Below are 14,464 nucleotides of genomic sequence, written 5' to 3'. Positions count from 1 at the left end.
AAAACAGAATATTCAGAAAGTTAATTCTATGAGATAATAAAATTAGGTACCACTGCCATTAACCCAAAGTGATAAAGACTCAGGATTACAATTTAATTGTGATGATCCAATTGAATATTCCATTAAAATTATAATAAATTAAAGCATATTCTTCCCAAAATTTCATATGGAATCATCAACCTTCAAGCCAAGTTGTTACAGCTTTTATCTGAGGATGTTTTAAAAGGATTTTAGAGCAATTGTCACATTCCTTTATATAAAATAAGTTTGAAATTAGTATGATTCTATATAAAGCAAAGAAAGTAGTTTGAAAAGTTTCACTTTGCTTGGCCTCAGGCTATCACAGTATGCTCCCAAGTAGATAAAAGTGATATAATTTTGTTTGCATGCTGGGTGGCCAAGAGGTTAAACATCACATTTTAGTGTGGGAAAATCCCCAAGCAGAAAAAAGGTACTTAACAAATGTTGGAATAGAAAATAGTAATAGTCCTGATATTTGATCTTTCTTAACTACAGTATATAATTTTTATATATCCAGAAATTATTCATATACTGTATATCTGCCAGTTAACCTGAAAATTATCGCATTTCATTGAACTTATGTCCATTGCTATAGCTCAATAGCCAAAATATTGAGGGTATTACTTGTTCCCTTACCCACGAGCCAGATTTTATACAGTATATTTCATTCTTAAAATGCTTACCATTTGGAAGTATTTTTATTTAAAAAGTCGACTAATTAAAATGAATATTTGTCTGCTTTTGTACATTATCAAGAATTTCCAATCACACAATGCCCAGAAAGATATTAATGTTTCCCAGGACAACTAGCTATCTTAGCATGATGCTTGTATATCCCTTCAAATGTTAAATAATCTTGATGCATTTATTGCTTTAGCCACAAGGTGGTTTGCTTGTTTTTCACTAATGTGTTATATGAATATTTCATAGTCTATAAATTTATTCAATAAATCACAGGTAAATAAATCATGACTTCATACAAAGTATGAATCACCTGTTAATTTTGCATGTAAGGAATAGCAATGCTACAATAAATATATTACTTTCTTTTTATTGACAAGAGTTTATTCTTGCTGTTCTGTCTTTATGTATTATATCTGTTATCATTTACAGAAAAAAATTAGAATTGGAATCTCTTCTGTATTAGCATTTCTATGTTTCATCAGAATGCATCTTTTTAATACCTATTTTCTAACAAAATTGGAGCACACTGAATCAGGATTGATAGTAATCCATATATCCACTTAGTTTAAATACCATTGGTGGAACTTTATAGCAAGGATGGTTTCTTGCTATACAAACTTTCATGGATCACAGTTCATTTCATCAGATAAACGTAGTCTATATTGATCATATAGTCTATTACAAATTGAGTAATAATTTATAAATTGAAGAATTCAATCTTGTTTTAAGATGAGAAGAATTCAGTCTTTTCTCAAGATGATTCAGGTAGTGCTCCACACTGATTAGTTTAGGACAAGAACCATGGAACCATGCAGAGGAAGATAGTGACCTTTCATCTCACAATGAAGGTGCTTATGATTATTTAGAGTTGATATAACTTTATTTAATATGAACATACCTACAATTGTCAATTCAGCTCTCTGAGCAACCAAAATACCTTAATATTTATATACAGTACATATATAATGTACATTTTCATCTTCACCCGAATCTTCAATAGATCACTACAGATGTGCTATGTTCCTTCCTGCTTCAAACGCTCTACCATCATCCCAGTGCCAAAGAAGCCCTCCATCAAGAAACTGAATGCCTACAGACCAGTTGCTCTAACGTCTGTAGTTATGAAAATCTTTGAAAGGCTTGTGCTGTCCCACCTGAAAACCATCATGGATCCGCTGTTAGATCCCATGAAGTTTGCATACCAAGCAAATAGATCAACAGATGATGCTGTTAATATGGCTCTGTACTACATCCTACAACACCTTGAATCTCCAAACACCTATGCAAGGGTCCTTTTTGTAGACTTCAGTTCAGCATTCAATACCATCATTCCAGACATTCTTCTAAGTAAATTAAACCAACTAGTGGTACCTGAACACACTTGTAAATGGATAAGCTTCCTAACAGACAGGAAGCCGCAGGTGAAGCTAGGCAGAATCACATCTGATACCTGTACAATTAGCATAGGGCCCCCCCAAGGCTGTGTGCTTTCTCCACTTCTCTTCTCCCTATATACCAATGACTGCATCTCAAATGATCCACCTGTTAAAATACTGAAGTTTGCTGATGACACAACAGTGATTGGTCTCATTCGAGACAACGACGAATCCACATACAGATAGGAGGTTATACAACTTGCCTCATGGTGTAACTGGAACAATCAGGAACTGAACACACTCAAAACCGTAGAAATTGTGCTAGACTTTAGAAGAAACTCTCGCATACTACCACCTCTTACAATACTAGACAACACAGTATCAACAGTAGAGACCTTCAACTTTCTAGGTTCTATTATATCACATGACTTAAAATGGACACCTAACATAAAAAAGTCATCAAAAATGCACAACAAAGAATGTTCTTTCTGCTCAAACTGCCCAAGGAGCTGTTGTTACAGTTCTACAGAGGAATTCTTGAGTCTATCATCTGCACCTCTATAACTGTCTGGTAGGACTGCAGAAAAAATAATTACTACCAACCTGCCTTCAATTGAGGACCTGTATACTGCACAAGTCAAAAAGAGGGCTGTGAAAATATTTACAGATCCTTCACATCCCGGACATAAACTGTTTCAACTCCTTCCCTCAAAATGACACTATAGAGCACTGCACACCAGAACAACTAGACACAAGGACAGCTTTTCCCCAAAAGCCATCACTCTGCTAAAGAAATAAATCCCTCAACACTGTTCAACTATTACAAAGTCTGCACTATTATTACTGTTAATCTTTTCATCACTCTTTATCACCCATTCCCTTCCACTTGTGACTGTATGTCTGTAACTTTGTCAGTTCTATTCTTACGACTTATATTGACTGTTTCCTTGTATGATTTGATTGCTTATTGTACCCGATGACTATCATTAAGTGTTGTACCTTATGATTCTTGACGAATGTATCTTTTCTTTTATGTATACTTAGATTATTTTCCTCAAGCCCCTGGGAAGGTGAAAATGGCCTCAAATGGGGTGAAAATCAGCTGGGAGGCGCACACATATGCAATGCAGGTAAGGAGGGGTTGCGTGCACATGTGCAGGGGGGAATTCCGTTGTGGGTGCTGGCATGCATGTGCTATCGCACACGCACTTTCGGCACACCACAACAAAAAGGTTCGCCATCACTGCCTTAGATGTTCATTTTGATGTTTATAAAATAAAAACACTTCTGACTCCACTGACACAGTTGCCCTGGATGTAAATTAAACCAAATCCAGCTTTGATGCTTCTTTCCAAAAAACTATCTATCCAGCAAATGTAATTTGCAGTTGGCAAATTCTTAAAATATTTGTTTTAAAAATAGTATTTACCTAACTGTGCACAAAAATTATGGCCAGGTGCTAGGAAAAAAGCAATTAAAATTTGCAAGAAGACACACATTATATCCTACTGGGAGGATGACTTCAAAACACTGTGAATTTCTATGCAGAAGATATAATAAGAAACTCTTACTATATGCAAAATCTTGCATGCAGCATAAATGCAAATGAGATAGGGAGCCAGAACTAATTGGAACTTCTCACTATCTATAGATACTGTAATCCATCATTTTTGTGGTCTCAAGACTAGTATAAGAAATGTGTCTATAAGTGATAATAGAGTAGAGTAGAGTAGAGTAGAGTAGAGTAGAGTAGAATAGAATTCTTTATTGGTCAAGTGTGATTGGACACACAAGGTATTTGTCTTGGTGCAAATGCTTTCAACCATAAGTTGAAACTATAACTTATTTATAAGCAACTATAAATTCTTACCTGTAGCTTAAAAAACTAGTAAATAAAAAATTAAGACATAATTAAAATACCTCTATAAAACAGCCTAAGATTTCTGACTGAAACTAAGGAACCACCTCTTCCCAGTTACATCTACCTGTCCCATCAGATCTGGCAGAAGAAGCATCTTACAAATCCTGTCAGTTGACATTCCACAGTTGACAGGATCCAGCAGCCTTTTCTGCCATGGCACCTGTCTTTTGGAACATCATCGCAAGGAATTTAGATTGGCTCCTATTCTTCTGGCCTTTAGAGAGGTCCTGAAGACCTTACTGGATCATTGTGCTTTGAGGGGGGAGGGGTTAGAGGTAATGGTGAACTTTTCCAGTGGCTTTACTGAATGGAATGTATTCCTGCTAACTGTGATTATGTTTAGGCTGAATTGAGTTTTTAATAGTGATTTCAATGTAGTTGTATGTTTGTTGCTTCTATTTATACTTTTATTGTTCTTGTCATTTTTAATCGTTAAAAGCCATTCAGAGTCATGTATGAGAGATGGCTGTATGAGAGATGGCTGGCTATGTAAATAAGTAAATATATTCAAAAGAAGCAATCTGTGTTTAGGTCTAAAATTATGAAGGGGGCGTGCATAAGCGCACCAACTTGCCTACCGTCCCTGTCCTATTGTTTCTCTTATTCTTCTTTTATCTTTCTTATATGTACCCATTTCATGTATTCACAACTATGTATACACTTATACTTATTATCTTGTAAACAATTGGCAAATCAAATAAATAAATAAATAAAATAAATAAATATTTAAAGTTAGAAAAATCTGAATTTCAATCTACAATTTAGAATGGCAAAAACATGAAAAAGCATTGAAAAATGACAAAAAAGAACAATTTTATTCATTATACATAAGCTATTTGAAAGCTCAAAATAAAAATATTCTAACATTAAGATCAGGAAAAAATATTAAGAAATAGAATGGTCCTATCTTGAGTCTCTCTGGTACAAGAAGGACGGAAAACACGGTCAGGCTTTCAAAAGTCTATAAGCAGAACCTATATAAATATATAAGTATTTCATATTGGAATCTGCTTCTTGACCTGACCTACCTCAAAGGGGTAACACCATGCTTGAAGGCATGGCAATATTCTGTTCCTTTCCTGGGCTCATATTTTGCTAACCACCACATTTCTTCTCCATGGTCTTATTTGTGGTTCTTTACAATTTTAATCAAAAGGACAGAAATTGTTTATTCATAACAATGACAAACCATACATGACAAGGTTAGAAATAGATGACTACCTTCTTCACTTGAAATTGAAAATCATCATGGGACTTGATTAACAAGACAAGGAGTAGAATAATTACATACCCTAACTGGTCTGACTATATCTTTACTGGGACTGGAATGAAGCTCAGACATAGTAGAGGAGTTAGTAAAAAATGTGCAACATGTAAAACTAATTTCAAACACTAATACTATCAGCAAAAGTATAATCAAGAACAGGCAGAAAGTAAATTGTATCATGTTTATGGTGTGCAATATGTAGATTTCACATTCATATTGTAATGATGGGACTTTTGTATTCAAAGACCCATTTTTACAGTTACAAAAATAATTTCATGACATATATTAATTTTTTTTAGAAACTGTATCTAGCAAAATGCCTGAAATAAAATATGTGGAAAAATCAGAAAAAAAATCTGATTGATTTAAAGAATTATGGCATTTATAGACTGACATAATTTTCTAACAATTCTGGGCAGCTGTCAAAATATTTGATGGAAACATAGAGACTAGAGAGAGAGAGAGAGGAAATGTACCCTTTCAAATGTGATGAATCACAATTCCTTTTAGCTAAAGCCAATGTAGCCAATGGAAAGAAATGCTGACAGCTGGAATTTAAGAACATTTGAAGATCACATATTTGCCATTCTTGTGGAGTTTCTGCTCCTTTATCATCAAACTTTATACTTATAAGCTACTTTACAAATCTCCCATTTGTTCCTATTCTACTTTAGTTAGGCTCCAAGAGTTATCCTGATAAGAAGTGGTGTGCCCTGCAATTTTTGGCCTGCTTCAGGGAATTGATGACTCATTTTAAAGGTGAAAGTACGACACTGCATGTCACAAAAAATAAACCATTCATTCTGATTTTTAAGTTGCAAGAAAATGTAAAAATTGTATCACTTAGGAACTCAAAGGTTCCCAATATTTATTAATATCTATTAATATTGTAATTTATAGCTAATAAAGATCATCTATGTAGCTTTCAAAACACTTCATTTTTATTTTTCAGTGCTGAAAAATATTTTATTTTATTGACCTTCAAAAGTAAAAAGAAGACTCTAATACATACAAATTAGTAACACAAGTAGTAAACTTATAAGCAGAACAGAAATTGATGATAACATTTATTGTTGCTGACTTTTTATCTAAGATGTAATTATGTAGACTATTCAAGCAGAAATATAATTCAAACCCAATATGAAGGCAAATGTATGTGTCCCAGGATAATGGGTCAGCCACTAGGACCAGAGGCTTAGTCTTCTGAGCTTTTGGAGTTGTGCTGGATCCTATCCTCAGGAAACCTCTCTAGCAGAATGTGTGCTTTGGACTGTTCTTTTGTGTAGTATTTATGCAATACCTGGTTGTGTGGGGCTTTTAATTGTTGATTGAGGTGTTGAAGGCTAGCTATAAAGTTGTTGGCTGTTTTCTTGTGCTATGTTGGCTTCTAAGTACTTGATAAGCCTGTGGTAAATCAGCATTAATTGATTCATGAACAAGGACATACATTCAATTTTGCAGCTCCTAAGGTTGTTGGCCGAGCAGGGACAAAAATAGCCAAAGAAATGACTGAAGCCTGGAAAACAGACCCTTTGTCAAGTAATAGGAGTGCTGATGGGCTCCAGTAGGAGTCTGAAGGCTCAGAAGATTAAAACTCTGGTCCTGGTGACCGACCCAGATTTGATCTTCACACCCAATATCTTCAAAGAACAATATAACGGAAATTGGCAATTTTACAGAGATTTTAATAGAATAAACTGCTAATAAAAAGTATATAATCTCCATTTGAGGTCAGACTTCCATTTCAGAGCAGCTGAAGCCAAGTTGACTGCACAGATGTCCTCACTCAAGAACAAGATGTGGCATACTAACATACTTAGACTAAAACAAGCTTTTCTCATTTAAATGCTGATATTGAATAAGGTCTGCTGAAGAGATCTCATAATAATGGTTTGAATATTGTATTTGTCATTCTACAAATACAAAGGACTATTTGGCCTCTGCTTCAAGCATTAGAAGGTATTAAGCAGAGAGGCCCAATTAATACAAATCTTACGATAAACTATTTTTTTCTAGGATGAAGTAAACTTATAGGCAAGGACTTTCTGAATTAATGAACTATCTTCCATACTTTTAATCAATAATTCAAATGGGAAATTCTTATGAGGGCCTCCACAGAGGCACAGATTAACAAGAGTTGGAAGGGACCTTGTTGGTCATCTAGTTCAACCCCCCCGCACAAGTAGGAAACCCTACACCATTTTTGATAGATGGTAGTCCAGAATCTTCTTGAAAGCTTCCAATAATGAAGTTCTCACAACTTCTGAATGCAAGCTGTTCCATTAGTTCTCACTGTCAGAAAATTTCTCCTTATTTCTAGGTTGAATCTCTCCTTGTTCAGTTTTCATCTGTTATTCCTTGTCTGGCTTTCAGGTGCTTTGGAAAATAGTTTGACCACTTCCTCTCTGTAGCAGCCCCTCAAATATTGGAACACTACTATCATGTTTCCTGTGGTCCTTCTCTTCACGAGTTTTTGCAACTGTTCATCGTATGTTTTAGCCTCCATGAAACATCCATGAATCAGTGTTAGCCCATTCACTTCAATCACTGTATTTATAATGCACACAATCATTCATTCTTGCTACTCTATCATTTCAACTATAATCCCTTGTCATTCTAATGGAAGTTGCAAGAATTGCTGTTTCAGCCTGTTATGACTACTCCTCTTTATGTTTTTAATTTTGAATAATTGCTGAGCAAAAACAAAGAAAAGGACAAAAATGCTACTCAAAACAGTAAAACAGTAAGCCCTGCACCAGCACTTACTAAACCCAGAAAGTATTTGCCATACTAAAGAACATTCAACATTAAATGTTGTAAAAGGAAACCAGCCCGTCAATGAATACAGTGGCTGGACACCATAAAAGTTGACACCAGCCAGAGCATAGAAAAACTCAAAGTAGCGCAAGATCAAAGTTATGGACACCTGGCTCATAGAATCATCAAGAATCAGACATGACCACATGGATATCATCATCATCATCATTAAATGTCATTTATTTTTAATCCTGTTCATTTTACATATTTTTTACAGGTGCTATACTTTTATGATAGAATAGAATTCTTTATTGGCCAAGTGTTGATTGGACACACAAAGAATTTGTCTTTGGTGCATAAGCTCTCAGTGTAAACAAAGAAAAAATAAAATATATTTTATAAAAAATAAAATATATTTATTATAAATATATAAAGCCATCATGCTGCTAAATAAATAATTCCCTCAAAACTGTTCTACTATTTACAAAGTGTGCACTACTATTACTGTTAATCTTCTCATCACTCCTTATCACTCATCCCCTCCCACTTGTGATTGTAGGACTGTAACTTTGTTGCTTGTATTCTTGCGATTTATATTGACTGTTCCTAGTATGATTTGATTGTTGATTGTACCCTATGACTATCATTAAGTGTTGTACGTTATGATTCTTGATTCTTAATGAATGTACCTTTTCTTTATGTATACTGAGAGTATTTACACCAAGACAAATTCCTTGTGTGTCCAATCACACTTGGCCAATAAAGAATTCTATTCTATTCTATTCTATTCTATTCTATTCTATTCTATTCTATTCTATTCTAGTTCTAGTTCTAGTTCTATTTCTATTATTTCTATTTCTATTTCTATTCTATTCTATTCTATTCTATTCCCGTTCTGTTCCCGTTCTGTTCTGTTCTGTTCTATATTCATCAAGAATCATAAGATACAACACTTAGTGATAGACATATCCATCTTATATCTATTTTACTTGCTCAACGTTGAAAGTTGCATGTCTATAACTTGAAAGCGCCTCTGAGACGAATAAAGAAACGCTGCATAAAACACCAGCCCCTGCGTCCTGTCCAGATCCTGACTTGTAAGTCGCGCTGATTTCACTGAGGGTGCCTAACTCCTGCTCTTCTCCAGGGGACTTTGAAGGGAGCTGAGAGCTAACGTGCAAAGAGCGTCGTCCCCCTTGAGCAGTTCCCCCATTTTGCAGGAGTGCTGGAGAGAACTGAAGAAAGGGAAGGCTAGCCCAGGCGATCTCTGACCCGGCTTCCCGATAGCATCCTTGGAGGATCCACCGTCCACCCATCCTCTCTAGCGGGAAGGGAGAAGGGGCGGGGCAAGGCAGGCGCTCGCGCTCTGTGTGGCCTCCCCCCGCCCGCGCCCGGGTCCCTCGACACCTACCACCATCTCCTTGGCAGCGGCCGCCACAGGGATGGGCTGAAGTCCGCGGCTTTGGCTCGGCGCCCCGGCTTCTCCTCGCTCCCTCCGGCTTCCGAGCCCCAGCGCGGGGGGCGACTGGTGCGGGCGGCGGTCGTAGTAGTGATAGCAGGCGAGCCAAGCGAGCGCCCCGCCGGCAGCCCCCGCGGCCGCGATGCTCAACCCGCTCGGAGTCCCCTCGCGGCCGGAGCCGGCGGCCTTCAAGCCCCACAGTGGCCGGCGAGGGGCCGCCTCTGCGGGGAGACGGCAACGGCGCCAGCTCAAGAGACTTCGCAGCGCCGCCATAGAGCTGGGTCCGCGGAGTGACAGGGCGAACGAAGGTGCTGAGGCGGCAATAGCAGCCCCGGCGGGGAAACATCGCGAGAGCGCCACGAGCTGCCAAGCGCGAGATGAGGGACTCTGCTTCCAAATGCCACCTACCCCTCCCACCCGGGATAGCCTCGTGTCCCTCCTTCCGTTATCTCCGCAGGTTCCTTGTCTGGGAGTTGCTGTTTGTGACAGCTCCGGATTGCCCAGGGCTGCAGTGCAGTCCGCTGCCGCTTGGCATCGCGAGGTGCCTGCGATTGCAATCTGGATTGTATCTGAGGAAGCAATGATGATTGCGGAGACTTTCTACGAATAACAACTCATTCCCACCAATTTTGTCTTCCTGCGCTCTGCATATTCTGAGCTTATACGGGCATAAGAATGAGTTGGCTGGTTCAGGTCCACCGAATAGTCTAGCACAGTTAAAGAGAGAACTGCCCTCTCTTCTCTATTATAATTCTGCAATGCAATTTAATTCCAGTATTTCACTAAGGAAAAAAAGGATAACACCTCAGGGCTGCCCTTATGGCAGGAGTGTAGAAGAGGTGATCACAGCAGTTGAAGCTTGTCACCTTAGCTTTATCTTTTGAAATTCTCTCCTGGACCTGCAGAAACATGATTCTCCTTTGTTCTTGCTGTGTACAAGCCAGAAACAGAGCCAGTTTGGTGCAATGGTTAAGGCTTCAGGCTGGAAACCAGGAACTTAAAATTGAGTTCTAGTCCTGCTTTAGGTGCAAAGCCTATTGAGTGGCTTTGGGCCAGTTACTCTTTCTCTGCCTTAGGAAGAAAGCAAGGGAAAAGAGATTCTAAAATCTTGTCAAGAAAACTGCAGGGAATTGTCCAAAGACTTGCCAGGAATCAACAGTGCCTGAAAGCCCCTTCCTATTTTCCCAAAAAAGTAGAAGTCAGAAGCTCCTAAGATAACTGTAGGGACTATTCTGCCACCAACTGCAAGTGTTGTTGAGAGTTACTGTATACAGTATTGTCCCTGAGTGGAGAAATTCTATTTAGATGCAGTACTAAAGAGCAACAAGAAGAAATTATAAAAATATAAAAAATTAACTTGAACATGAAATTTGGACTTCTGAATACATATGAATCAAGAAGTGAACTGTGATGTATTTTCCTTTCAAGTTGAATGTCTTCATAATGAAGTTAATTACTTTAAGTAGGACTTGCTAGTAGGCTAATTTTTTTTGTTTAATTGAAAGCAGATCTGCAAGTACTTATGTATTAGTATTTCTTAAGACCACTTAATTAAGATTTTTGCTGAAGAATAAAGTTCATTTTAATCATATAGTTAAGTCCAAGAATCCAGCTTTATTGAAGATACCAGTTATCATTCTAACTCAACTTTGGGGCACCAGGGACCGGTTCTGTGGAGAAAGGCTTTTCCATGGACCAGAGAGGGCATGGTTGCACGTGCTGCCTGCATACCACAGATGTGGCTTGACTTGTTTACCCAGCCTGGTTTCTGGAATGTTGTGGCCCGGTGCCAGTCCACGGACCAGGAGTTAGAGACCCCTATTCTAGTTAACATCTCTAGACTGAAATAAAGCAAAGCAAATATTTGTATTGTTTTCAGTTTTGAGAACATATATTAAAATATTTGTATAATATTAATATGGTTAAATATGTAGATATTATAAACATTGTAGTAGCTTTATTTTTTTTTAAAAAAAATAGGGACTGGATAAAAATACTGTAGGGGGCGATATTGAGCATCTGGAAAACTATCCTGCTTAGATGGTAAGGCGGTAATCTATTATGGACGTGTATGCTTTCTGTCTCACCACAAATGTACCTGTGGAAATGTTGTAGATCTTCATCATTATATAAGATCATTATCATATATAATGTTTTTATATGGAAATATTCACAAATGTTTTTAGGAAGAATGGGATAACATGTGTTGCATCCAAAACAGATTGAAAATATCTATTTGGGTTGAATTTCTTTCTGGCAGTTGACACTCAGTAAGTATGGGGAATTAGATCCCAGCAAAGGTATGCCTTATTGTCCAACCTTCTCCCTATCTTGATTGGGTAAACTCAGTAAGTAGAAACTAGAATGCCTTCTTCGTTAAAGCCACCAACTGATGTTAAGTGATTTTCAAAGAGCAGCTGTTTAAGGACTTGAAGCATTTTGCAGGTGTTGCTCTCTTGAAGCTGACTTTGCTAATTGAATGTATTTTTTCACTGACAAAAAACTTCAAGGTGCAGGAAAAGAGCACAGAATGGTAGAGCTTTAAATAGCTATTTGCTGAAGGAGACACAACTTCAGGGAGATAGAGGAGTCCCACGACTTTTGTGGGCCAAAAGTCTTTTGTAGAACATGAATTGTCCTGAACGGCGGGAGCATTCCAAAAATAAGCTTTATTTGTGTTTCTTTATTTTATTGCATGTGCATTAGAAATCCATAAGGGTTTTTCAGGGAATAAAATCAGGCTTTACAGAAGTACAGGAACTTCCATACATTGCTATAGAGTTAAAATACTGCAGGATCCAATCTGGATCGGTCACCAGGACCAGAGTTTTAGTCTTCTGAGCTTTTGGACTCATGCTGGAGCCCATCTTCAGGGAACTTCTCTGTAGCAGAGTGTATGCTTTGGGCTGTGGTATTTATATGGTGCCTGTTGTATGTGGCTTTTTAGATGTTGATTGGGGTTAAAATACTGTACAAGTTAAAATTTTGTACAGTTGTAATGTTGTACAAAATATATTAGCTATCATTTTATATATGTTCATTTTTATAATCCTTTCTTCTTTGAACTTACAAGACTAAAGAATTTTGATCTAGACCAGGGCTGTCAAATTCGTGCCCCACAGGCCGGATGTGTCACGTGCTAGCTATGCCCCTGCCCAGTTTAGCGAAGGGGGGAAAAAGTCACGATATATCATGTGACACCACTGTGACATGAGTTTGACACCCTTGATTTAGAAATTTCTGTTCTTCATTTTCCTTTGAGACTACTGCTATCATTGAAATACCAGCTTGATGTGATGTAATAATAACTCGTTTGTAAGTTTGCTAATTGTCATTCTCAAATTAGGAACTCTTGCCCCTTATCTTTCTGAACTGAAGACTGTCACCAAACTATATAATCTTTGAGATTGTATACAATATCTAGTAACTCCAGTGCACATATGAGCATAATAATTAATTGCATTGTGAGTTTTTTTAAAAAATGAACAAGATTGTTTCACCTATATATTTGTTTAACACTACTGAAAATGTTCTAGGAAGTAAAAAGAAAATGATTAGATTGCAGGATATACTTAAAAGTAGAATAATGTACTTTGAAACAACACTCTTTGAATATATTTAACTTTCCATAATAGCAATACAGAAAGAAGAAAAAAAACTTTTGGTGTTATCTTTTCCTGTCACATGATTAGTGCAAATAGCAAGGTGAAAAAAGAACCTTATCGTGTTTTTCCCGGTACTTGATAAAATGGCATAACTGCTTCCGAGCTTCAACATGAAAGGTAGCGCTTGAAAGAAGTCAGTTTGTTTTGTATTTCACTTTCGCTGCTATTCTAAGAATCTTGATATTTGATTAAAGGAGATTATGTTGAGCTTGCAATAAATGTAGCTGCCAATTGTGTTTTTCAGAGACTTTACCAATACTGGCTAAACAGACTATGGTTTTCCAACTGTTTACTATCCAATGAGAAAGTTTGACTTGCTAATCCCTAATATATGCCAAACATCTGATTCAAGCTAAAAAAAAAAGCACATTTTTTTGTATATAAACCATATGGATTCATTTTTTTACATTGGCCTTTCAATCTTTCTACATATTTGGGAGTTCGACATGCATTAACTGTTTGACCTCAACGTTAATTTGGTGGTAATCTTGATTACAGTTGAGAAGCTTCAGCTGTTCCAGAACTGCTGGAGCAGAACAGCTGTTTTGTCAGCAGGCATCTATTATATTAGTGTGCTTGTGTTTTGTATCTAGTTCAAACTTTGATATATAAGCAAGATTGTATAATGTTTCTATAAGAAACTGCTCCCTTACCTTTACCCAACACAATCTGTCCATTTAACAAATTATCTTCTCAGTCATACTATCAGTTTAGACACTAAGTGCCTATATTTAATCACTACAAAATAATAACCCCTTTATAAAATACCCTTATGAAGAGGTTTATGAACCCAATAAATATATGACGAGAAACGCTAGACTAGAAGAAATAGCAAATGGAATTAAAAGTGTTGGGAGAAACAACAACCTTGAAAATGCAGTTGATTTTGTGCTAATAGGAGTAAAGAAAACTTAAAGAGTGTCTTGCTGGAAATAAAAGAAGATAATGAAAAATCCAACAGAGAATTCAGTATTAAAAAGCAAACAAACAAATGCCAGACTAAGATTATGTCAACAATCCAATGCAGGTAAGCAGAGCTAAAAATTGAAAACTTTATCCTCAAAAATTCAAAAGGACGTGGGTGGCGCAGCCTTGTATTCCCGTGCAGCCAGGATTAATTGCTTTGGGGGGTGCTTTGGGGGTGACATTTCTCTGCGGACAACCAAAATTTTCTAAAGGCCCACCGGTGGTCCCCGGCCCACCGGTGGTCCCCGGCCTACTGCTTGGCGACCACTGATCTAGTCCAACCCCTGGCCAAAGCAGGAGACCTTACATTATTTCTGACAGATGGCAGTCCAGGCTCTTCTTGAAAGC

At 37.3% G+C, this 14,464-nt stretch overlaps 1 protein-coding gene across 6 annotated transcripts in view; it reads right to left on the bottom strand.

Moving 5' to 3' along the window:
- The window catches only part of MICU3 (mitochondrial calcium uptake 3), a 69,949-nt gene that overhangs the window by 47,256 nt on the left and 8,229 nt on the right, over positions 1–14,464 (bottom strand). For 4 of the 6 annotated variants that reach the window (XM_026667092.2, XM_087963197.1, XM_087963201.1 and 1 more), the window contains exon 1: positions 9,438–9,826. The exons of the other annotated variants lie outside the window; for them this stretch is intronic. In XM_026667092.2, the coding sequence (XP_026522877.1) occupies positions 9,438–9,758 (321 nt within the window). In that variant the 5' untranslated portion in view covers positions 9,759–9,826. Of the gene's footprint in view, positions 1–9,437; positions 9,827–14,464 lie in introns of those variants that run through there. 6 annotated transcript variants of the gene reach the window in all.

The sequence above is a fragment of the Notechis scutatus genome, chromosome 4 (genome assembly GCF_049901735.1).
Source record: "Notechis scutatus isolate UNSWTSFEM ecotype Mainland chromosome 4, rNotScu1.2, whole genome shotgun sequence".
NCBI lineage: Eukaryota > Metazoa > Chordata > Lepidosauria > Squamata > Elapidae > Notechis > Notechis scutatus.
Note: the sequence above shows the minus strand (reverse complement) of the source record. Positions and strands in the feature narration are given on the sequence as shown.